Source organism: Spermophilus citellus, assembly GCF_964194105.1.
Source record: "Spermophilus citellus genome assembly, chromosome: 1".
NCBI lineage: Eukaryota > Metazoa > Chordata > Mammalia > Rodentia > Sciuridae > Spermophilus > Spermophilus citellus.
Window position 1 is genome coordinate 42,257,154 of NC_138182.1, and position 26,099 is coordinate 42,283,252.

A 26,099-nucleotide genomic window follows, 5' to 3' on the forward strand; every position below is an offset into this window, starting at 1 on the left:
AAGCTTCTGCAGGCAGGATGATCTTGCATGGAGGATCTAGGCTGCAGAGGAGTTCCAGGGAGAACTGGGTGTGGGGACAAGGGTGAGTCCTTTAGCCAAATTGCCTATTGTAACAGCCCTGTATCTTGGAGGAATGGACCTGGGTGAACATACCCACAGTGCAGTCACTGCAGCACTGGGCAGTGTGGCCTCAGACTATGGGAATCATCAGGGTTGGCCACTGGGAACACCAGTTACCAGCAAAAGAGGTGAATGGCACATATTCACAGCCACCACACCAGGATAAAGAAGAACTACTACTAAAGAAATCATCAGAGACTTTAGAACTTTATTTCTTGTTCTACTATTTGGTGGATGATTTTAGAGAAATTAGCTACAAGCCTTAATGCTGTCTGAACAACAAAAAACAATAACAGATGATGCCTAGTTTATATCAAAGTAGTATCATAATGATCAAAGGAAATGAGTTTGAAAGTGCTTTGAAAAAAAAATATACCATTTTAAAAAGTAAATAGCTGGGCATGGTAGTACATGCCTGTAATCCTAGAGACTCGGGAGGCTGAGATAGGAGGATCTCAGGTTCAAAACCAGCCTCAGCAAGTTAGCAAGGCTCTAAGCAATTTAATGAGACCCGGTCTCAAAAGAAAAAATAAAAAAGGGCTGGGGTGTGGCTCAGTGGTTAAGCGCTCCTGGGTTAAATCCCCAGTACCAGGAGAAAAATTAAAATAAAAAAAAAATGATTGAGAGTAAATATTATTGAGAGTAAATGTTCAAAGACCTTAATTAGATTAAAGGAACGCTGACATGGTAATAATATAAGTACATGGAATTTTTATTAGATTAGATTAACATTTAGTCAACTTTCTTTCAAGACAAAATTTTCATTTTTCCTTTAAACATATGACATACACGTCAGGTATTTGAGTTATGAGTATGTCCATTTTTCCATTCATTGTCTCACTGAATATTTATTGAGTACCTGGTAGGTTTTAGGCTCTCCTTAGCAACTAGAGTTAATGAGAAGAATAAAAGCAACTCCCTGCAAAATGGGCATTCATATTATCATGTGTATAGACGTTGTCCTTTTCATGTCCCTTTTATAGACACAATCTTTATGACTCTGGCTACAGATGAGGATGATGTGAACAACTCTTTGACTTTATTATTCTTTCTCCTCTCCCCAAAACTTCAGATTGTTCTCTGGCAGCCAGTAACTGCTGAATTTATTGCAAAGAAAAAAGAAGTCCATTTTTTTGTGAATGCATCTGATGTAAGCAATGTGAAAGTCCATTTAAATGCCAGCAGAATTCCATTCAGGTAGGCACCATTTGGTACGTATTAAATAGCAATTACAAGCACGCATTATGCATTTGACTAGGAGGTGGAATATCTGCTTCTTGGAAAAATAAAATACATTCAACATGGCAGCGTGGAAAGCTCTGAAATGGGCTGGTGGTAAAGCCCAAGGCCTGGCTTTGTGACACCCTCTCATAAGCCCAGTCCTTTATTTGAAATGAAAGTTAGACTCAATGATCTGTAGAGCCTCTTATCATTTCTCTCTCTGGGATTGCTCTGTGCCCAGACCTGGGGCATAAAATGGTCATTTACCATAGTGATCCTAGGTTTTGTGAATCTCTTAAAAGAGCTGCTGCTGAGGAGGATTTAGCTTTCACTAATTCTTCCTTAACAATGTCAGCGAACCTTTCTGAATATCTGGCCCTGAACTCGAAAGTGTACCCGATCCTCTGACTCCGAGGAAAACCTGGGCTGGAGTCTGGCAATGCTGCTTATCCTCCTCTGTGACCATGTAGGAATTACATGTGCCTTGGCTAATTTTGTAAATTAGATTTTTTTAAAAAGCATCTACCATGTAGATTAATTGATTTTTAAAAATTTAAAGTATATCAGGTGTTATTTTTGTTCAGAGTCTGTTCCCTGTTCCTTTGCTTCTCCTGTCCAACCTCTCCTCTTTATATCCACTGCCCACCTGCCAGTATCCTCCCATTGTCCCCGTGACTTCCTTGAGACCATGGTGTCTTCTGGGTATCAGGCTCTGGATAATATGCTGTAATAATTATTACTAATACATCACAGGTGTTTACTACCTTCTAGGAACTTGCAAAACCAATCTACACATTATACCATTTAATTCTTAAATAAAAATTATTTTACTCTGTTAGGGAAATATTTTCTCCAATAGGCAGATTTTCAAAAATCTTATGAATAAAGGAATTTCTCAAAGTCAGCCAGCTGAAAAATGGCGGAGCTAGAAGTCAAACTGAAACCTTTTTGGTGTCAAAAGGTTAGCTTTTATCTATTGACTTAAATAAAAGTAGAGGGCTGGGGTTGTGGCTCAGTGGTAGAGCGCTTGCCTGGCATGCTCGAGGCCCTGGGTTCGAGCCTCAGCACCATATAAAAATAAATAAATAAAATAAAGGTATTGTGTCTAACCAAAAAAAATATAAATCTTTAAATAAAAAAATAAAAGTAGAGAAGCCTTTATTAACGTGATAGCTAATTTCAAACTGTCCATCCCAGGTGATAGAATGCTTTAATTCAGTTCATGTGTTTGCCTAGGTGATAGATGAAGCAAGATCCTTTTCCATATCTTTTCTTTTCCTATACTTCTATTTCTCAAGACATTTGGGTCAACTTTGGCAACAAAACATCTGGCACATGTTAATGAAAAACAAGAAGGAAAGGTATTCTGCTTCTCCTTGATCCTTAACTGAAAACAGTAGGGGGTATTACAATTGTATATTCACATAAAAGACACTGATAAATTGCAATCAAGAAATGTAGATTTGGGCCTTGGCGCCCGCCAATAATCCTAGCAGCTCCAGAGGCTGAGGCAGGAGCATCTCGAGTTCAAAGTCAGCCTCAACAATAGTGAGGCGCTAAGAACTCAATGAAACCCTGTCTGTAAATAAAATACAAAATAGGGCTGGGGTTGGGGCTCAGTGGTTGAATGCCCTGAGTTCAATCCCCAAAGGAATAAAAGAAATGTAGAGCAGGGCATGGTGTTGCACGCCTGTAATCCCAGCGGCTAGGGAGGCTAAGGCAGGAGTATCTCTAGTTCAAAGCCAGCCTCAGCAATTTAGCGAGGCCCTAAGCAACTCAGCCAGAGACTCTGCCTCTAAATAAAATATTTTAAAGGGCTGTGAAATAGACAAACACAAAAAGGGGGGCTGGGGACGTGGCTCAATGGTTAATTCCCCCCCCCCTTCAACCCCCGGTCAAAAAAAGGAAGAAAAAAAGAAAGAAAGGAAGGAAGGAAGGAAGGGAGGGAGGGAGGGAGGGAGGGAGGGAGGGAGGGAGAGAGAGAGAGAGAGAGAGAGAGAGAGAGAGAAAGGAAGGAAGGAAGGAAGGAAGGAAGGAAGGAAGGAAGGAAGGAAGGAAGGAAGGAAGATATTGGTGGGAAAAGGTGAGGTTTTGGAGGTCCTGAAACTATGCAATTATAGAAGCTGCTTTCTTTCCAGTGCCCACGCAGGCTCTGCTGAAAGCGTCTGTGAATGGCAGATGGGGGTATTTTATACCCCATGAACTGTTCATTAGATTCCTTAGCAATCTCTTCCCATACTCACCTACCGTGCCTGTAGAGGGCCAAGTCGGAAGGTCAGTGTTCTGTTTGACAACCAGCTCACCTTGTGTTTCCTCACCTAGCATCTTGATGGTGGATGTGGAAGATCTTATTCGACAGCAGACTTCCAATGACACAGTCAGCCCCCGAACCTCCTCCTCATACTATGAACAGTATCACTCACTCAATGAAGTAAGTCATGGCTGCACTCGCTCTCCAATGTTCCTGTTTTCATTTAACCTGCATTGCTAGCAACTATCAGCAAATCAGAATTGGTGGAAGAAGTTAAAAGAAAAGAAAAGCACACTTAAGGTTCATTATATGATGGTAACTCATTGTTTTGAGATATCTTCCTGGGAAGATTGCATCCTATTTGGTAAACTGCCTCTTGGTAAGATGTTGGTCCACAGTTAAAAGTATTTTTAGCTCCTAGAAATACCATAGCTAAAGAACAATGGAAAATAAAGCATAGAACCTTTTGATTGAAACGGCCACAAAAAAAAAATCACCAGAATACTTGCCAGATTACCTCACTGATGAAAGCAATATATTCGTTTATAGTTAATACAGTATAAATAAATGTATTTTATTCCCCTGAGGAAACTGTTTAAACTAACTGTAATAATCACAATCATACAATTCCTGTGTTTTAACCTTTAAGAAACTGGATTTCTGTTCTATTAGTACTTCCAGGCTCCAGTCTTTCTAGAGGAAATCTGAAACTGTTTCTCACGTTCACTTCCCTCAGCTGCTTTCCCATAGTGCATTAAGAGTCCTTTATCCATATTTGTTAGTTAAAGAGTAAATACCTCAAAGAATTTTCTTTTTTATACACTATAATAAAACACCTTGATCATTCTTGGTCTTTCTTAGGAGCATACTGCTATATTGCCTAATATAGGTTTGGTTGTTTTTTTAAATCATTTTTTTTGACTAGGTGCCCAGAAACTTTTAGGGATCACATCCATGTTTTTCAGACGTCTAAGACTTGGGTAATAAAAATCAATTTTATATTTAATCTTTAAGTACATCTGCTGCTTTCCAGTTAGTTAAACCAGAATTCAGTCTGCTTCCAGAATCCATATGCCTGGCTGATGGATGGGGATCTTAAAATTGCATCTGCTCCTTCACCTCTCATACTCTATACTATTCTACGTAGGCCACTTCCCTCTGGCCTGTCACCAGCAGTACATAACAAACTTGAAGCAGAGAGGCTAGAAAGACATGGTTTTCAAAATGCAGAAGGTGAAAGGGTCACTGTTGTGCTGAATGTCATTGGAAAAGAGGCTGCCTTAAACAGAAGCATTTTCAAATACTTCCAAAAATATATTTTTAATTATTTTATTTTAAAAAGTTATGTTTCCATATCCTGAAGAAAGAGTTGGAATGACATGAAAAGAGATACTAAGTATACAACTGTGTTCATCGGCTAGGGATTCCTGGACAAGATACACAGTGTGATTTGAACAATGGAAATGTATTTGCTCACTGTTCTGGAGGCTGGAAGTCCCAGACCAGGACGCTGGAAGGCCTGGTTTCTGCTGAGGCCTCTCTCCTTGTGTGCAGACAGCTACTTCTCTATGTATCTACATCCCTGGTGACTCTTTCTGTCCTTATCTCCTCTTCTTCTAAGGACACCAATCAGATTGGATTAGAGCCCACTCTAAGGGTCTCACTTTAACATAATCCTATCTCCAAATTCAATCACTTTCCAAGGTACCAAGGTTAGGACTTTAACATGAATTTGGAGGACACCTTCAATCCATCCCCATGACATTGCAGACAATGTTTGGGACTTCTCTCCTGTCTTCACATACTTCTAATCCTTTTGTAGGAACCATGGTGATCTTGCTCTTAGGTAATTCCTCTGAGTCTTTCTTTCCCTTTCCACGGTGATCTTTTCATCAGCCCTACTCACAAGATGATCTGATGGGCGGGAAGATTTCTTTGGTCATACCAGAAAAATGTAAGTAATTCACTGGAGTGAGAAGCATCAATATTTAATAGCCAGAAAATCCTTCTTAAAGCAAATGACAAGAGTAAAGAGTTCATCAAAGACTGTTTCCTTCATTATCCCAGGTTAGAATGTGAAATGAGTTACATTTGCCAGTAAAGTTGACTTTATACAACGCAGCCTCCCCTATTGGAAGAATTTCACTGAGCTATCAAAGCTATAGTATAAGTTAATATCAGGTAGTAGTCCTCTTAGGTGTATTCATACCTAGAAGAGTAATGTAGGAAGTGGAATTCCAATGAAGACATCCTTGCTGGTTTAATTTTGGACACCCCAGACACTGAGAGCGTTGGTATGTGGCAGCAGGCAGGGCTTCCAGGGGCCTTTTCATTCTCAGCTTGGGGACAGTCACTCACACATACCACTTATGGAAAGTCAGTGGCTCCAGTTCTCATCAAGTAGGATTGCTGGTTGAAATCCTCTCTAGAAAAATTCCAAGAGACAAAGCCAAGGAGCAGCTCTAGAATTTATTTTTGTTTTTCCTCCAACGATGATCTTGACAAAAACTTAAATACAGGCGTACTACTGCCTGGGAGGGAGGTCCCGAATCAAATGACTTCTCCAGAAGGAAAGTTGTTTTTCTCCACACTCTCCTCATCTTTGCCTCTTGCCAGTCCACCAACCTCACTGTGCTTATGCGGTTCAGTGGGAAACGGTGATACTGCTATTTGTGATGGATAAACACAGTGCCTCAGGCTCCCTTCACCTGGAAGAGCAAATTTATTTATTTTAAGTCTTATGTAAACATGAACTGTTGAGTGAATGGCAAGAGGGTCTCATACACAGAGGCAGGGACTCAACATGATGAGCCTATAAAGGTAACTTTTAGAGGTTGTACAATACAGATTAACTTTTCCTATGTTGCCATTCATTTCTCAGTACTTTTTTACTCTTTCTCTAAACTCAGCATTGATCAAAACTTTAATTTTATTAATTTTTCTAAATAGAAGAAGAAACATCTCATTCCAAGTGTTTTAGTTCCTCGTTTCTTCCATATACAAAAGTTTTAGAGGAATCTCCTTTCTCTGAAGAAGTTGTCTTTGTCCTTTGGTCAGGAAATACTTTAAACTCGCCCTGTGACTAACCTGTGGCTTCTGCTTGAACAGATCTATTCTTGGATAGAAGTTATAACTGAGCGGCATCCTAAGATGCTTAAAAAAATCCACATTGGATCCTCATATGAGAAGTACCCACTGTATGTTTTAAAGGTATGTTGTAAGAAAAGTCACTGATCTTTCAACTTGAAGGGGGGATGAGTTCTCTGGCAGTGTTTGTTATAACTAGGATCCTTTTTTCTTTGCATTCTAGAAATATTTGTATCTCAATTGTTCCTAGCTCTAATATCTAAACTCCTAAATAGGAGTTTGTTATTACCATTAAATCTTTTCCTTTAATGATGTCTTAATGATGTAAGAGGGAAAACCTCAGTTCTAGAATAAGTTCTGTGTTTGTGTGATGTTAGTAAGCTGTTTAACTTGACATGGGATTCATCACCCACCTTCATACAGTGAAGGAAGTGGCCTAGATTATTTTTAAAGTCTTGATTTTATATATGCCACTGCCACCTCATACTGACTGACATGGTCTGAGAAAAACAGACACAGAAGAAAAGAGAGTGAGCAGAGTGAAGTCTGTTATTGCACAAACATTATTCCAACTTTTTAAACAAAAGTAAGAGCTGAACAACCAAATGCAGGGAAAGATAGGAACCAGGGCAATGATAAAATGATGATCCATTCTAATGAATGTGAAGTTTTACGCTCCATTCACCTTCCATTTGGTTATTTTTAGTTGCAAAATCTCATGGGAGATAATATAATTGACCCATCACACCACAGATCAGGCGTTTTCTCTCTTGAATAAATTGGTTTTAGTAAAGGTCAGTGAATGTAGCCACTGGGGGAATTTTAGGAGCTATGACCATAATAATACCTGACTCATACAGTTTTTAACTCTGCATTTCTGTCTTCTACCACTCTCTCCCTTAAAAAAAATTAAAGATACTCTGAAAAAAATATGATCACTGGAAAAGTACATTTGCTTTAGTAATATCAAATTTACCTGCCGCAATTCAGGAGCCACTTGTCAAAAGAAACGAACTTTATTTTTAGAACCACTCACGCCAAACAAAACAGCTCCTCAGGAAAAACCCTCAGAGCCCAACTGCCACCACCGGCTTCCCACCAGCCTCTCACACAAAAACACAAGCCTCTCCCACTCCCACAATCCTCCTGCTCTTGAGGCCGATTGGCTGGGTTGCATGGGCGGAGCCAAAGAAGTCCCCCAGTGAGCAGCTCCGTGGTCTGAAAGGGCAGGGAAACAGCCCAATGAGCATCACCGCAGAGGAGCCAATCAGCTAGATGTTGCTGGGGCCGCTGTGAGCCAATCATCAGCTGGCAGTCTGAAAGTTTGCTGGGGCCCCTTCAGCTGTGGCTCTCAACATTTACCCACAATAGAGATTGGTGAGCCTCTTCAATCACCCAAAGAGGATAAGACTTTGTGTTAGAATTTCTGGATTGCAATCTGTCTCTGAAAAGAGCTTACAGTGCAAACTTAAGGCAGATCTGTGCAATGTTGAGTCCTTTTAGTGGTGAAGCCAGTCAATCAGATTAGATCCACGTAATCATATGCATATCCACCAATGATGCTTATTTCAGCCATGTTGCGTGTACTTCTTGGAATCTGAATGTCTGGAACCCCCCCCCAAAAAAAAAAAGTTGGAAAGGCATGCATCCAGGGTCTTTAGTCCTCCTCTTACTCGACCAAGGATTTTACACAATGTGAGTCTGTAGGGTTCCTCCATATTTCCAATGAAGATAGAAAGATCAAGTAAGGCAACTAATCTGGGTATTTCTGGATTTTCTTGACAGTACACAGATTGAATTAGCTGGGTAATTCTGTTTGACTATATGTTTTAACCTTTAGTGGCCATTTTACTTTCTCATTGGCTACTGTAGTTACAGGTTACAAAAAACCCCCCTGGAGTGCTCCAGATGGGAACATTTAACTCTTATTTTCTTGTTCTGAAATTATAAGTCTACATCTTTGTTAGATTTTTACAACACTCTTTTCCTTTCACTCCATACCCCCCAAATTTTATATTGTAATTAATTTTTCAAATCGAATAAATTATGATTAATTTGGGAGGTGTTGTTGAGAACTCTTCTGAAGACATCCTTGAGAAAAGGTTGAGAATTCTAATTCCAGAGAGTTCGTAGCTTGTGCCCATCTGCCGTGCTATCAATCAGAACAAAGCTGCTGTCCCTTGACCTGTTGGTATCAGCTTATGTGAAGATAGATGTGTGCGTCTTCCTGTGTGAAATGGAGAAATAGTTTACATGTGGAAAGTGTGCCCTCTAGGGACAATGGTGAGGGAGTTTCTTTCTTGGGTGAGTCTTCATGCCTCCTGCAAAAGGACCAGCACACTCCCTGATCTCTAAGGAAGCTTGAAGATATGGCCCCAAGTTGCTCTTTCTCTGTCCTCTGCTTCTACACTTCCACATGTAGCTCTGCTAGGTAATGTGAGGCCAGGGGGATAAAATTTGCTTTAAATCAAGAGTTTGAGTTTCAATCCCCAGACCTGATTTGGTGTCATTACTGTGACCACTAGCTAACATCTCTTAATCTCTCTGGCTTTTAAATTTCCCTTGAAAATTAACTATTATCACTATAGAGATGAAAGTTATCATACTGAAGCTTACTTTTTTTTTGGTTTCTTTGAGCAGGTTTCTGGAAAAGAACAAACAGCCAAAAATGCCATATGGATTGACTGTGGAATGCATGCCAGAGAATGGATCTCTCCTGCTTTCTGCTTGTGGTTCATCGGCTACGTAAGTCTTCCCGTCCCCTTATGCCAAAGTTTCTAAATATAGGTCCAAGATCACAGGTGTCAGAATCAACTGGGCTGTAAGTAAAATGCATTTTTCCAGATCACATCCCAGAATTCTCGACTCAAAATCTGCAAGTGAGGCTTGAAAGCTAGGATGCTTGCAAGCTTACCAAGTGACCTGTATGAACCTTAACTTTGAGAATTGTCATTTCAAGCATTTAAATCACCCTTAAGATTGTTGATCTTTTCCTTCCTACATTTTTATCCAGAGGTGAATATTGGAAAATAACTAAAAAATAGAATGCTGGTTGTATTGTTTACTAAGGAGAAGAAATGTCTAAAACAATTATCTAAGTCGGATCCCAATTTTTTTCTCTTTTTTCTCCTCCTCCTCCTCCTCCTCCTCCTCCTCCTCCTCCTCCTCCTCCTCCTTCTGTCTGAATTGTAATATGAATATCTTTTGCCACACTCTGCCCTAGAGAAGTGAGCATAAATCATACTCTCATAGGACAGATAATATTTTTCCATATGTCATAATAGGGAATTATGTCCCTGATGAAGAGATTGGCATCAAAAAAGCCATATATAGGGTCGGGGTTGTAGCTCAGTGGTACAGCACTTGCCTAGCCTGTGTGAAGCACTGGGTTTGATTCTCAGCACCATATTTAAACAAATAAAGTAAAGGTCCATTGACAACTAAAAACAAAAATATTTTTAAAAAGACATATATAAGACTAATAGTGTGCCAAAAAACTAAAACACAGAATGAATATAATCCTCCATAATTAAAATGAAATCCTTCAAATGAACAGTAAAACTTATGCTTCAAATCCTATAAAATAGGGGGCTGGGGATGTGGCTCAAGCGGTAGCGCGCTCGCCTGGCATACATGTGTCCAAGGTTTGATCCTCAGCACTACATACAAACAAAGATGTTGTGTCCACTGAAAACTAAAAAATAAATTTAAAAAAATCCTATAAAATAGATACACATCACCTATATTGATTTACACACAGGATCATGACACTGGAAAATACATCAAAATATGTATCTTTTTGATAATGGTTATCACAGTCTTTGTGTTCACAAATACCAGTAACAGAAAATAGAAGAGCTGAGAAATTAAGAGACTGCCATTAGATCTGTCTTAACAAATGAGGTACATCAAAAAATAAAGCTATGCTGGGTGTGGTGGTGCATGCCTATAATCCCAGCAGCTTGGGAGGCTAAGGTAGGAGGATTGCAAGTTCAAAGCTAGCTTCAGCAATTTAGTAAGGCCCTAAGCAATTCAGTAAGGTTCTGCCTCTAAATAAAACATAAAAAAGGGCTGAGGATATGGCTCAGTGATTAAGTGCCCCTGGGTTCAATCTTAGTACCCACCCCCAAAATGTAAAGCTATTTCTGTCCCCACTGGGTCTTAAAAAATGCCAACACCCTTACCCATGTTCACTTGCCTTAGCATCTTCCCTTCTGCACACATGGTAACTGCAGTATCCCTGAGTCCACCAAGAACTTTCCAATCACCACTGGCACTACCTGGATCAAAGGGATTAGTCCTTGGATAATCTTGAGCCTCACCCAAATTAGGCAGTTTTAATTATGGGAGCAGTAATTAGTGGAAAATTAAAGAAAATTAAAGAAAAAAACATTATTTTTTTGTCCTATTGATGAATCTGAAAAGGGCTAGAAACTCTAATTCATGTTGGTAAAAATTATCCCTAATTGCTGCCTTTCTCAACATGATACCTTTCCTTCCTGTTACACATCCTAGCCTCTGCTCTACCCACTTGCTGAATCTTTGTAAGGTTAACTTATTTATTCTGAAAATACTTATAAATTGACCATGAGAGGCTAGACCCTGGGGATACAACAAGGAACAAGATACAGCTCAAGGATCTCACAGTCAAGAATTTTGCCATGACAGTATAATCCAGATTTTTATGGCCTATAGTCAATAAATTCTATTGACTGGACATTTAAGAAGTTTCATCCTAGCCTACCTCAAACTAATCCAGATCATCTGACAATGTTTTGACCATATCACAAATGTTCAAAACATTGTAGGAGGAAAAGTAAAATAAAATATTTGGCTTTAAGATTTTTAATAGCTTTTTACTTCTAAAAATCAGGAAGCTCAGAGGTGAACTGAAGTCTTAGCTTTTAAATCTCTCCCTTCCATAATTCAATAAAGGTTGCAAAAATCATATAGGCCAGTCTCAGTGAGGGTTGTAGAACACTTATGGAAACCTGAGGTGCATCATCTCTCTGTGTACCTCCCATTCATTCTCAGGAGGTCAAATTCAGATCCTTTCTATTTCTGCAGAGGTGGTGGTGGAGACTGGCAGGTGCATGTTTATAGTGTCACAGCCAAAACCCAGCACAAGGGCAGGGACATCATAGGAGCCCAGTGAATATGTGCTCAGTACTCTCTATACCAACTGGATTTTCTCACTACTAACCTCCCTCCAGACCTCCACCATGAAGATCTCTCATCTAACCACACACCAGGTTGGCACTTCCAATATCAGGGACTTCATGAAATTCTCTCTTCCCCTCCTTACTTTTGCTGATGCATGACTTGCTAAGGTCACTACCTCAGCTCTACCAAGTCCAAGAGCTGTTCTTTCACATGATCAGGTGCCAAGAGGCCAGGAAGAGTGGGTCCACACTCTCATCCTAATGTCACCATTGTTTTCTTTCTCCCTTGAAGTTCAAAATCAGGTCGCATTACCCTTAATTTTTCTTGTTGTTGCCATCTACTAGCTTCTAGATAATCCCCTGGAACCTGGTTTGTAGTTCTTAATTCCTCCCAAACCCTTGCTGTCATTTTAAAATTTGAGTGTGAGATCCATCTATCAACCCATCTTCTTGCCTCCTTGAATTCTGCATTACCAAACCTCCCCTCAGCTCTGGTTTAGTGAATTTCTCCCAAGACCATCTTCTGAACATCAGAAAGAATGTTCTCCCTGATCCTTATATCTGTGAAAAGGAAGACAGTGAAAAGGAAGAAGCCATTTAATCTGATTTACTTTCCTCTTCTGCTCCTCTTATTTCTTATAGGTGCTATGCATGCTTTTTTTTTAAACTTTAGTAGATATCCTGCCCAAGAATATAGACATTTTTTTCCAATTTATCACCTCCTTTCCAGTATTTTTTTAATAACTGTTTGGGGTCACATCACAAACCACTCACTCACCTGAATCCTCAATCCTTGCTCCTCCTCCCCTTCCTCTTAACCAGCTCTTCAGGAGTTTCAATCCTACACGCCCCAGAATTAATTATCCTTCTTTTGAGCCATCTTGTATATCCTGGCATTTATTATAATACCTACAGCATTGCTGCTCTTTCTTTTCCAACTGTTAGCTTTTTGAAGGCAGAAACTACTCCTAAGGTCATTTTTGTGTGTGTGTTTCTATCATCCGGTATATTGTTTGGTGCACGTAATCAGCGCCTTACTACCCCTGTGGAATTTGATATTTCAATTACTGCTTTAGGTTTAGACTGAAATACAAACCTGGGGTCCAGAGGGTACCTAAATAGTACCTACGATTGAGTTAAGTGCTTCATTGCCTTAATTGTCTATAGCCATTATTCAGACATTGGACAAGTCTGAATAATGGCTATAGACATAGAAATTGAGTGAAGACTGAGGACGGCACTCCTTACTATATTTCTAATAGTAAAATATATCAACTGCTTATTTAAAATTTTCCCATGCACTGGATTCGATGTGCCTTTATGCACTGATCTATTCTCTGTGAAATGGTCGTTGGTTATAGTGTTGGGAGGTGTTATTATTGTTTAGCACCACAGAAGAGACAAAGCTACAGCTCACCCTACACAAGCGGAGTCCTCCTCTGCCACAGGTCCTGCTGATGGGAGTGACTGTCCCCCTTTAGTCACTCACTCCCTCTTGTACTCATCTCTGGCAGCCTATCTTCATCTTTCTTCTTTCTCGTTAATAGCAGGACTGCCATTTCACTTATTACCTTCCTCATTGGTAAAGCATACCTTCAACAAATATGTTGGGTGTCAGGTATAATTCCTTCAGCCGCCTACCTTATTAAGAGTGATCTGTTCTGTAGATGTAAAACTAATGGTACATATATATACACAGAACACTATGAGAAAACACTGGCTAATGTATGCTTGCAGAACTCTTTAATATTCCGATGCAAGTTGATAGTAAACAATTTTATTAGCACTGGGGAATGATATTGGACAAATTACAGTCTTATATTGTGTGCATGTATGAATATGTAACAATAAATCATACCATTAAGTACAACCATAATACACCAATAAAAATATGGAAAAGAATAAAATAATGTGTACTGTGATTGCCAGTGAAGGGGGGAATTATTTTTAGATATATGAATATGTTCAAGTTACCTGAAATGTTATTTTAAAAATCATGTCTTTAACCATAGTTGAGATTACTAAGAATCATACATTTTGTAGCATTTTATAGGTTACATTACTTTAGTGGTACAATCAGATTATTTATATTTTCGAAGTAAAAATAATTGGAAAAATGTCAAATCTGGAAATATTTTAAAAAGCAATAACATTATTCACATTTAAGAATTTTTTTTAATTCCTCTGTCTGTATATAATTCTGTCCTTAATCTCTAGAATGCTAGAAAAGGAACACAGGTTTGGCCATTCACCAAGTTCACTCCAATTTTTTCCCCTTTAACTAGGTCAGGAAAATATCCGAAGTCCCAAGAATGCTGTAAAACCACTCAGCTGCTCTGTTCAGGTCAACCTTGTATCAGGGCCCATCTCTCCTCCAACAGCATCGAGAAGTCCCCTCAATTCACACTTCCCTCTGTCTTTCCTTTCAGTTATACCTCTCCCCTGAGATCCTGGCTTTACCTTGCTGTTGCAGCTCAGATCATGACCAGTTCCCACTTGCTTTGGATCCTCATCTCTGAATGCACACCTAAACAGGCCTACCACCTCCCTGGATAAGGCCTATGAGTGGGATTAAAAAAGACATCTATGTGCCAAGGAATGAGGTTGGACCCTTACATCACATCATATATAATAATTAACTCAAAATGCATAACCAAAATGTAAACACTAAAAACATAAAACCCATAGAAGAAAACTCTTCGAAGTAAATCTTTATGACCTTGGATTAGGCAATGATTTATTAGAGATGACACAGGAAGCATAGCCACACACACGCGCGCACACACACACACACACACACACACACACACACAAAGAGATGAGACTTTACCAAAATCAAAAGCTTCTGAGTTTTTCAAAGTACACCATTCAGAATATCAAAAAACAATTCACAGAATGGGAAAATGGGAGAAAAAAATTGCTAACTATAGATATGATAAAAGAATTATACTCAAAATATTTAAAGAGTTCTTCCAAATGAGCAATAAAAGACAACCCAATTTAAAAATGGGCAAAGAATCTGAATAGAGAAGAAGAGAGGCAAATGGCTAATTAAAATGGTACATGAAGAGATGCTCAATATCATTAGTCATTAGAAAAATGCAAATCCAAGCCATAACAAATTACCACATCAAACTCACTAGTATGGCTAAAATAAAAAAGATGGATGAAAGCAAATGGTACATAATAACAAAAAGTGGGAAAATTGTAATGCTTGTTGATTGTTGTTGGGATTGTAAAATGGTGCTGCTACTTTAGAAAACAGTTTGAAAGTTCCTCAAAAGGTTCAGTATAGAATTACCATATGTATACGTGAGGTAACTAGACACATTAGCTTACAAATGTTAATAAGAATACCATTCATAATAGTCAAAAAGTGGAAACAACTCAAATGTCCACAAACTTATGAGCAGACAAACAAAATGTGGTGGAATGTTGTCTTAGTCAGCTTTTTTGTCACTGTGACCAAAAGTTCTGACAAGAATTATTAAAGGAGAAGTTTAGTTGGCTCACAGTTTCATAAGTTTCAGTCCATAGACACCAACTCCATTGCTCTGGGCCCAAGATGAGACAGAATATCATGGCAGAAAAGAATGGTAGAGGAAAGCATCTCAGGACATGACCACCAGGAGAAAGCAAGAGTTTCATTCACCAAGAACAAAATATAAACCCCAAAGGCACATGCCCACTGACCTACCTCCTCTAGCCACATTCTACCTGCCTACATTGACTGTCCAGTTAATCCATTCAAGTGGATTAATGCACTGATTAGGTTCAGACTCTCTGTAACCCAATCATTTTACCTCCAAACTTTCTTGCATTGTCTCATGCATGAGTTTTTGAAGGACACCTCATATGTAAACCATAATACATCATTCAGCATTGGTAAGAAGTGAAATATTGATCCATGCTACATTTTACATAAATCTTGAAAATATTATACTAAGCAAAAGAAGCTAGGCACAAAAAGCTACATATTTTATGCTTCTGTTTACATGAAATGTCCAAAACAGGCAAACCACGCAAAATGATGACTAGTTTTTGCCAAAGGCCAGGATTGTGGAAGGAATAGAAAGGAGAATGATTCCTAATGGGCATGGATTTTTTTCTTTTTTTTTTTTGAGTACCAGGGATTGAACTCATTCAACCACTGAGCCACATCCCCAACCCTATTTTGTATTTTATTTAGACACAGGGTCTCACTGAATTGCTTAGCACCTCACCTTTGCTGAGGCTGGCTTTGAACTTGCCATCCTCCTCCCTCAGCCTCCCAAGCTGCTGGGATTACAGGCGGGCACCATTGCACTTGAATTGTTTTGTGGAAGGGTGGGGATAAAATGTTCTGAATTAAATACTGGTGGTGGTTGTTTTACTATGTGAATATACTAAAAACCACTGAATTTTACACTTTTAAACAGTGAATTTTTCTGGTATGTCAATTGTATTACAATAATTGCTTTAAGGAAAAATAGGTTCCCCTACTCCAGGGATGGCAACTGCAGCTCACATGAAGGCAGGGCTTGGCACTCACAGCAGAGACTATTTCAGTCCTCACTCTCCCATTGTCTGGAGCCTGCTTATATAGAAAGAAATTCTGGGCCAACCCTGATCATCTCTCAGAGCTGAACTTTTTGCTGAAAGACTCATCCAAACAATGATAAAGGTAGAAAAATAAAGAGAGCAATGCAAATAAAGAAATGCACCATCGCACATCTATTATAAATTCAGCAAACATTGAAAAATTAAAATGACAAATGCATTTTTAAAATACATTGTAAAGTCATAGACTCTCCTGATATTGTTCTAAGGATAAATGCTACATTCGTGCAGAAAAATGACACCAAGAAAGATTTACAAATTTGTAACGCAAAAATTTATTGAACTGCTTGCTTAACTATTTAAAAAATGGCTTTCTCATTCTCTAAATTTCCTTTCATTTTATTCAGCTTCTATTTCTGACCTGAAGTAGAGTAAAACAATAACAACTTGTATTTTTTTCTTTCCTTTCTCTCATGTTTTATAAATAATTATCCTGGCAAAAAGTTGTAATGACTCTTGTGATTATTAAATGGAAACATGGGTATAGCATTCTAAGTATTTAAAGAGGAAACAGTTTTTGCTATAGCTAAGGCAGGATTTAAAAATCTTTGTCGGGCTGGGGATGTGGCTCAAGCGGTAGCGCGCTCGCCTGGCATGCATGCGGCCCGGGTTTGATCCTCAGCACCACATACCAACAAAGATGTTGTGTCTGCCGAAAACTAAAAAATTTAAAAAAAAATTCTCTCTCTCTCTCTCTCTCTCTCTCTCTCTCTCTCTCTCTCTCTCTCTCTTTCTCTAAAATAAAAAAAATAAAAAAATAAAAATCTTTGTCAATAATGAAAAAAGCATTTCTTACCAATATATCTGTTTTTTGTTGCTGTTGTTTTTGTGGTGCTGGGGACTGAACCCAGGGCCTGGGGCATGTGAGGCAAGGACACTAACAACTGAGCTATATCCCCAGCCCTCTTATCAATATCTTTTGTAAAGTTTAAGGAAACAATTATGAACAGAACCACAAATTAAAATGGAGCAATGTTGCCACAATGAAAATTTTAAGACAAAAATTTGCCAAGTTGAATTTATTTAACCAGGCAGAACTTGTCTCTTTAGTTCTCCTGCCTATATATTTGGTCACTTGGAATGGACTTTGTGTATGCCCTTGGATAATGCTGAAATGTATGACTTGAAACTGGGTATGAGTCTAAAACAAAGGAACACGATTCAGAGGGTATATATATTAGGAACTTAGCTTGAGTGCCTAGGAAAACTATATCACTGATTTTAAAACACTCAATTCTAGCATTCAACTTCACAACAAATTCTAAGGGCAATGTAATCAGGTGGGGGAACAAGACAAGATTAATATATGTACTGATTAATATGGATTATCGAAAGAGGAGCTGAACTGAATTTAGGTTTTTGCTTTGTCCAGGGATTTAATAAATACTTATTTCTGTTTTTTGAAGGAATTTTTTTTTTAAAGAGAGAGAGAGAGGAGAGAGAGAGAGAGAGAGAGAGAGAGAGAGAGAGAGAGAGAGAGAGAGAGAGAATTTTTAATATTTATTTTTTAGTTCTCGGCGGACACAACATCTTTGTTGGTATGTGGTGCTGAGGATCGAACCCGGGCCGCACGAATGCCAGGCGAGCGCGCTACCACTTGAGCCACATCCCCAGCCCTTTTGAAGGAAATTTTAAAGAATGTATGGATTAAAGACTGGGGATATATTTTGGTGGTAGCATGTAACAAGCCTCTGGGTTAGATCCCCAGCCCTGCAAATAAACTAATTAATTAATGAATGAAAAAAAGTATTGTTCTATTTTCTGCCTCCATTAAATAGGAACACTATGTGCAGGGCATTTACCACCACTAATTCAATCCTTTTAATGAATACTCTTCCCAAAAGTTAAGTCTACAAATTGAAACATGCCAAATGATTTTTTTAAAAAATAAAAGAAAATCACATATAAAAGTAGACTTAAATTTAGAAGAACTTAAATGAGATGTTATTAAATGGATTTGTTTTAATTTGTAGGTAACTCAGTTCTATGAAAAAGAAAAGCTGTATACCAATCTTCTAAGACACGTGGATTTCTACATTATGCCAGTAATTAATGTGGATGGTTATGACTACACGTGGAAAAAGGTAGGTGAAAGTGAAGAAAGCAAAACATGCCTGGGATATGAGAATTACAGGTTGAATTATTCATAGAAAATTCCTTATTCTTAGCATAAGGATCTTATTATGAAAAAAAAATAATTTCTATTATGGAAAATTTTAAATATAAATAAAAATGAACATAATTATATAGTAACCTCTTATGTATTCATTACACAGCTTCAAGTACAGTCAACTCCTGTTAGTTACCTTTTCATCACTCTGACAAGATACCTGAGGCAATCAAATTAAATTTTAATCAAATTAAAAGAAGGAAAAGTTTATTTGGGCTCCTGGTTTTAGTCCACGGTCACTTGGCTTTGTTGCTGTGGGGCCTGTATCAAGGCAGAACATCATGGTGGTACATGTGGTGGGCAAGGTTGCTTACCTCATAGTGACTGGGAAGCAAAGAGTGAGCAAGAGGAGACCTGGAATCCCAACATCCCTTCCAGGCATTCACTCAATGACTTCCTTCACTAGGCCCCACCTCCTGAAGGTTCTACCAATCCCAATCGCCCCCCAGGTTGGGAACCAAGCCTGTAACACATGGGACACAGGAGGACAATTAGGATCCAAACCCTAACACAAGTAGTGGCCAACTTTGTATTATCTGTATGCACCATCCAATTTTACCTTCCTCATATTATTCAAAGCAAATCCCAGACACCATATCACTTCATTAATACATATTTCAGCATGCATCTCAATAAGAAAAAGACTAATTAACACACATATCAAAAGAGAGCATCGAAACTCATGACTCAGAGTTAGGAGTTGAGACACAGTTAAAATATTTTGCTTTTCTTTGAAGGAACTCAAAATCAGTCTGTGTGTAAAATTAATTTAAAGGAAACAAGAAGGTTCATAAGCAGCCTAGTGGAAACAAATGAAAAAATTCTTTATGTATAGATCAAAATTCATCAAATGTGACCATTTTGTTTGGTTCCAACTGAACTAGCTGGAGTGAACCTGAGACCTGGATACGATGGGGGTTATGTCAGGGGAGGCTGCAGAGGCAGCATCAGGATGATAGACAGAGGTGTGTGGGGGGGGGCAGAGGGAAACCCAACCCTGGCCCTTGGGCTTCATAAGTCCTGTCTTTCCTTGAGCTGCAAACACCACCTTGGTTATCTGTTCCTGTTTCGTTTCCTTAGAATCGAATGTGGAGAAAGAACCGTTCTTCCCATGAGAACAACCGTTGTATTGGAACAGACCTGAATAGGAACTTTGCTTCCAAACACTGGTGTGGTAGGTTACTTGCTTATTTCTAATATTGTCTCTTCATTAAGAGGGTGAGAAAGGCCTGAGAATTCCAACTAATTACAGGGGAGCCCCATATGAAATGGGGAATAATTTAAATAATAAGCTTTTGAGGTAAATGTAATACTATGAATGTTGACTAGAATCAGCAAGTCACTTTGCTCTTTCCTCCTTGATGTTTCTTCATCTTCAAGGTAAAGGGAGGTAGGACCAGTTCTTTAAGGTCCCTTCTGGCTTCAGAATTCCAAGATTCTATTATCCTAGAATAACAAGGCAGTGACTGTTGAAGACCTTTCCTTAGTAAATAAATAACTTAGCCTTTCACAGACCTGGGGTGGCAGTAGGACTTCTTCTTTTCAATTGTGCTGGTAAACATTTAGCTTCTATTATAGTGTTTGAAAACATTTTCCTTTTGTTTTCACTATTCAGTTTCTTAAATTCTTTTATGAATAATTCTTTTATGAATTTTAGCAAGAATCTAATAGGAAGTAATTAAAAATAATGCAAAAAAAAATTAAAAAGATAAGCACAGTGGAAATCTATCATTCTTTGAATTGAATGAGCTAAAATGCTCAGTGACTATTGATTTGAAGATTTGAGAACAATCTGTGCTCAGGGAGGTAGCCATTAGTTCATCTTTTTTTTTTTCTTGTAGTATTACTAATGCTATAAAACAAAGCTAAATTGAACATTGAGCTTAAATCAATGTAGTTTTGAAAATGGGTACACATGGCTCTGTAGGGACAAGCTATTGCACCCAGAGAAACATACTCATTTTCCCATATTTTTGCACAATGCAGTATGTGATTGTATGTATTTCCTTCAAAAGAAGTAAAAATTTGTGATGTTGAACTTCACCAGTACCCCAGAGCACTTGTGGCAGCCTCACTACACAGCACTCACCTTGCTCCTTCACTTCCTTGCCTTTCTAGGTTAGAACTCTTTGAGGGCGGGGCCATCACCCTTTACCTAGCAAGATGCTTGGTACATGAAGGGCTCCCACAGAATATTGCTTTAATGAGCCTGTGGAAGCATTTAGTTGCCCTGGGAATTCCATATGCAGGAGGAACACAGGAAGGAGTAGTTAATCCTTACGTGGGCATGAGGGAACCAGCCACTCAATGTGTCCCACTAAGAGCCATCCTTGGGATTGCCGAAGAAGAGTGTTCACAGAGGCCCAAAGGCTGCTGTAGCATTGATAACTGTACAGGGACTCAAACAGCAGTTGCTTATGTAAAAAATAATCCAAGTAAACAGAGGGTTATTAAGTGCCAAGCAGTTCACATATATTCACCTCCTGGATTTAACTAGCATAGATAGACTTTAAAAGTTAAGTTTTGTCGTAGTCCTTTCTAGGTTGCTAATAACAACAATTTATGGACTGGGAAAGTTATAAAAAGAAAAGATGTTCGTTTTTGGCTCATTGAGGTTGAGTTCAAGGGGTCACATCTGATGATAATCTTCTTGGTAGCATAGTTCCGAAGCAGCACAGAGCATCACACGGCAAGAGACAGTGAGTCCCGGAGAAATGTAGCCAAAATAGATTTTACAAGAAGCCCACTCTCAAGATAACCCATTCATGAGAACAAAACCCTCCTCACTTCTTAAAGGTCCCACCTCTTAATATCTTATGTGAGGATTAGATTCCAACTGGATTTCAAAAGGAACAGACTAATTTAAACCACAGCCAGTCCCTTGTTGAAGGACACATATCAAATAAGTGAAAGCTAGGATATAAACCTAGGCTGATTGAATTTTTCAAAATTCTTCTAAGTCAATCTCTCTTCAATCATTTCACTTTCAGAACTTCCTATTTTACCTCCAAACTCTTTGCATGCTCAGTTGTACTTTTCACATTGAAGTCAGTGTCCTCTTGTTTGAATAACCAGGCAGTCAAAATATATTCTGTTATTGTCTTCAAGAAAGATCTCAGTGTCCTTTTAGGCAGGCTGTGGTTTTACTACATTACACAAGAGTTAAAAGCAGATATAGCAAGCAGTAAACATATAAGCAAGAGTTCCCAATACAACAAAAATCACCAATATCTCTTCAGTGCTATGCAAACAAGACTGTAAGAAAGAATTAAATTTCATCTCTTCCTTGACCCTACAATCAGAACGTGCCTATATGGTACTTTACTTAAAAGATCATGCCATGAAACTAACAGGAAGTGACATATCAAGACTACCTATTCATTTTAAGGCTCATTTTATTTTTCTCTGTTAAAAGTGTGTGTGTGTGTGTGTGTGTGTTGGAGATGGGTAGTGGGTAGGTTGCTGGGAGGTGTCTCAGTCTAATAGGGCTGCTGGAACAAAACCCCATAGACTGGGTGACTGTGTCATCTCACAGTTCTGGAGGATAGAAGACCAAGATCAAGGTGCCAACAGAGTGGGTTTCTCCTGAGGTCTCCCTCTAGCTTGAAGATGGCCATATTCTTGCTGTATCCTCAGATGGCCTTTCTTTGTGCAAGTACCTATTTGGTGTCTCTTTCCCTCTCTCTGTTCTGTTAAGGGCACCAGTCATGTTGGATTGGAACCTCACTCTTAGAACTCTCATTTAACCTTATTACCTTGGAGATCCTATCTCTGAACACAGTTACATTAGGGGTTACAACCTCAACATATGAATTCTGGGAAAACAATTCAGTCCATATACAGGAGATGTGAAGAGCTGTGTCAAACTTAGTAATACAGCACCATTCATTTTCAAAAATATTGAGTTAAACTACAAAGTTTTTGTACAATGGGAAATCTTTTATTTCTTTTGTTATGTTTTTAAAAATTATTCTTATTGTCGTAAAATATGTAACATAAAGTTTGCCATTGTAAATTTTTTAAATGGTACAATTTAGTGGTATTAATTACACTCACAATGTTGTGCAACCACCATTACTTTTTTCAAAACTATTTCTATTTCCTAAATAGAAATTCTATAATATTTAAGCAATATTTCTTCATTCTCGACCCTCCCCCCAACTCTGGTAATTTCACTTTCTGTCTCTATGAAGTAACTTAGTTTAGATATTTCAGAGTGTTCTTGATTCCATGTTTATCAATCAAAGAAATATTTGAACTTGAAGGGATCTGGTAGCCAAGTGCCTCAAGGTACAGATGAGGTGTAATGGTTTGCCCAGATTAACATGGCTGCTTAAGAGCAAAACAGTCTCATACTCAAGTTTCCTGATTCTTTAGGGCTCTTTCCACTAAAATATTTGAAATGTCTTGAATGATAGTCACAGAATGAGAGACTGAAGGTTACTATCCAGTGTAAACCAAAAAAATATATATACATAAGTTTAAAATAAAAACAAAGGGTTTCATTTGAGTGTGGAATAGGTTTACAAATTGGGAAATCGGTTTAGTGCTCCACCTAGGGAAGATGGTCTTGGGTTTTTATAACAAAGAGAAGTGGAAATTGCAGTTTAGCATTCTTTGGGTAAAATAAGCAGGATTGACACAAGTTTGGTGGTTGGAAATGGATGATAATTAGGGTTTTTATACATTTTGTAAGTCCATTGAAATGTCCAGCTCAGGAGGCAATCCGGCCAATCTCATATTTCTCAAACCTTGCAAGGTATTAGATTTCAGAAAATTGTTCCACCAGGTTGACTCAATTCCCAGCATGAAGCTGATGTGTGACAGTCTGCCCTGTCAGCAAGTATCTAAGGCCCAGAAAAGGATTTTCCTCTCTATTTGACCACTCTTTAGCCATTTTGATTTTTATGTTACCACCAGTATAGTAGCTTCTAATCAGGTCTGTCTACTGAGCCTTGTCTAGATTGACACATGTGGTGAGTATGAAATTCACAGTGGAATTCAAAGGCTTAGTACAAGAATATTTCGTGAATTATTTTTACATTGATTTAAAGTGGTGAAGGCTTTATACACATAGCATTCAAGAATTATAATACTAACTTAATTTTAACTATTTCTTTTGACTCTCCTTGAAGTGGTTATTTGAAAATTTAAGATAAATATGGGATTTGCATTATATTTCTGTTGAACAGTCTTAGACTGAGGATTTATATTAGGGGACTGTGTCTCTTTTCAATGTTTTTATGTCTTCTCCAACCTCCATTCCAAATAAATAATCTTTATTTTGTATTTCTGTGTACCAGGAAAAAATGGACAGGGATATTTAAAGGTAACTGAACTATCAAAAATGATTTAACCAATCAAAACAAATAAAAATGCCTAGAAAATCTATTTTTTAATAAAAATAAATAAAATACTTGGAAAGGACTTGGATGTTCAGCCCATTTCCTTGTGGGGAAAATGCTTAAGGTTGTTTTTATTTCAAATAACAAGAAGAAAGCAGAACATGCTCACATTAAAAAGGAAGACTCTGCCGGAATGTTGGAGTAGCTCATGGAGCCTGATGGCAGGAACACAGCTGGACTCACATGTAGACAGGAACTGACCTTGGAGCGCTGTAGGGCAGCCAAGTGAGCCCTCCCTCTCCCCATTTCATCTCTGTGGTGCACAGTGGCTTTTTTGGGGTCCCAATCCATGGTGATGATGATGATGATGATGATGATGATGATGATGACGATAATGATAGCAATGATACATAGCAGCAGTTATGGAACACAGACCATATGTATGCAGTTCACTTAAACCTCATTCAATACTCGCTAATTTTTCAGATAAGAAAATAGAGGCATAGATAGGCTTAAAATGACTACCAAAGGCCATATGACTCCTGAATGGGAAAGTCAAGAGTAGAACCAAGTAACTGGATGCTTAACAACATGTGGCAGAGCCTCTTATGGTGAACAATGGTTACCACCAACAGTGTCAAGTTTACATCTCCTACAATAACAGTGTATACTTTATAGGGTCGCTGTGAAGATCAAATTAGACATTCCATAAATCTTAGCACAATTTTTGACACTTAGCATGTGCTCTTTGGGTGTAAGTTGGTAATATCACTATTGTTATCTTCTAATTTGTTCAAGAAAGAAGATGGACTGAGACTAGAATTTTAGTCTTGATTTCAGGTTATCATAGGAGGGATTCAAATTGGCAGACACAAGTTTAAGACCTAATTCTGGGACCTCAACTGTTCTCAACTGGGAATTATTCTTTGGGTCAGATGTGGCTCCCAAGAGCTCCACACCTGTGAATTAGGGACAGAGGGAGGAGTGTTGAACTGATGTGTACTTTATTTTCTTAAAGGAATGAATAAACATTATCCTTGCATCAAATACTAGCATCCCATTTTATTTATGAACCATGTTAGCAAGGTAAAAGTGACACACAAGGCAGACTTGCGTATTGAGTTCCCAAGGGAGGCTATTCTTTAGTGGCTTATACTGCTTAACAATTTCTCAACTGCAAATATCAGACAAACTGAGATGAAAGAAAATGCAATTTATGTTTCTTCACATAACCAGAAGCTTCGAAGCAGGACTGACATCTCTGAGACTTTTCCTTGTGGCTTTCTCAAGTTTGCGAGATGGCTGCCCCCAAGCAGCAAGGGACACAGGATCTGGGAATGACACTTAGAAGATCTGCTGTGAGGGCATGTAAATATTTGGTTTGAAAAGGCCTTTTTGAACAACATTTACTAGACACAAGAAATATATTCCTTCCAGAGCTCTCCCTAATCCATTTATCTTTTTTTGTTGTTGTTCTTTTTAGATATGCATGACAGTAGAGTGTACTTTGACCAATTATACATACATGGACTATAACTTACCTAATCCATTGATCTGAATTTACTGCACCACAGATATTATAACACATTGTCAGGGCAACCCAAATGACAGTAGAATGGACATCCCCTTAAAATTCCTCTTTATCAATTTTACTACAGAGGAAGGTGCCTCAAGTTTTTCGTGCTCTGAAACCTACTGTGGACTTTATCCTGAGTCTGAACCAGAAGTGAAGGCAGTGGCTGATTTCTTGAGGAGAAATATCAACCATATTAAAGCTTACATTAGCATGCATTCATATGCCCAGCAGATATTATATCCATATTCCTATAATAGAAGCAAAAGCAAAGACCATGAGGAACTGGTAAGTGCTATTTAATGATTTTTTTCTCATTAGCATTTCAAAAATAAAATAACATTTAGTTAAAGAGTCAGACACTGTGGGGAAATTTTTCTCCTTTAGAGGACAAACAGGTAGATGATTTTACATCATGGCTTAACTCCGTCAAGGGCTCAGAAAACGGAAGATAAAGAAGATACAGAGGGAAGATAAAGAACTGGCCTTACTAGGAGGTCATGAACTTCATTCAAGCAGATAGCTTCCCTAAGAAAACATCAAATTCCTTGAAGGTCAGGGCAGCCTTACA

General features: G+C 38.4%; 1 protein-coding gene across 1 annotated transcript in view; it reads left to right on the forward strand.

Annotated features, from left to right (window-relative positions):
- The window catches only part of CPB2 (carboxypeptidase B2), a gene marked incomplete at its 5' end in the record, with an annotated part of 51,500 nt that overhangs the window by 17,417 nt on the left and 7,984 nt on the right, over positions 1–26,099 (forward strand). Inside the window, 7 exons of the mRNA XM_081298384.1 lie at positions 1,193–1,317; positions 3,664–3,772; positions 6,701–6,802; positions 9,320–9,424; positions 18,414–18,524; positions 19,691–19,784; positions 25,614–25,816. Coding sequence (XP_081154510.1) covers positions 1,193–1,317; positions 3,664–3,772; positions 6,701–6,802; positions 9,320–9,424; positions 18,414–18,524; positions 19,691–19,784; positions 25,614–25,816 — 849 coding nt within the window. The remainder of the gene's footprint in view (positions 1–1,192; positions 1,318–3,663; positions 3,773–6,700; positions 6,803–9,319; positions 9,425–18,413; positions 18,525–19,690; positions 19,785–25,613; positions 25,817–26,099) is intronic.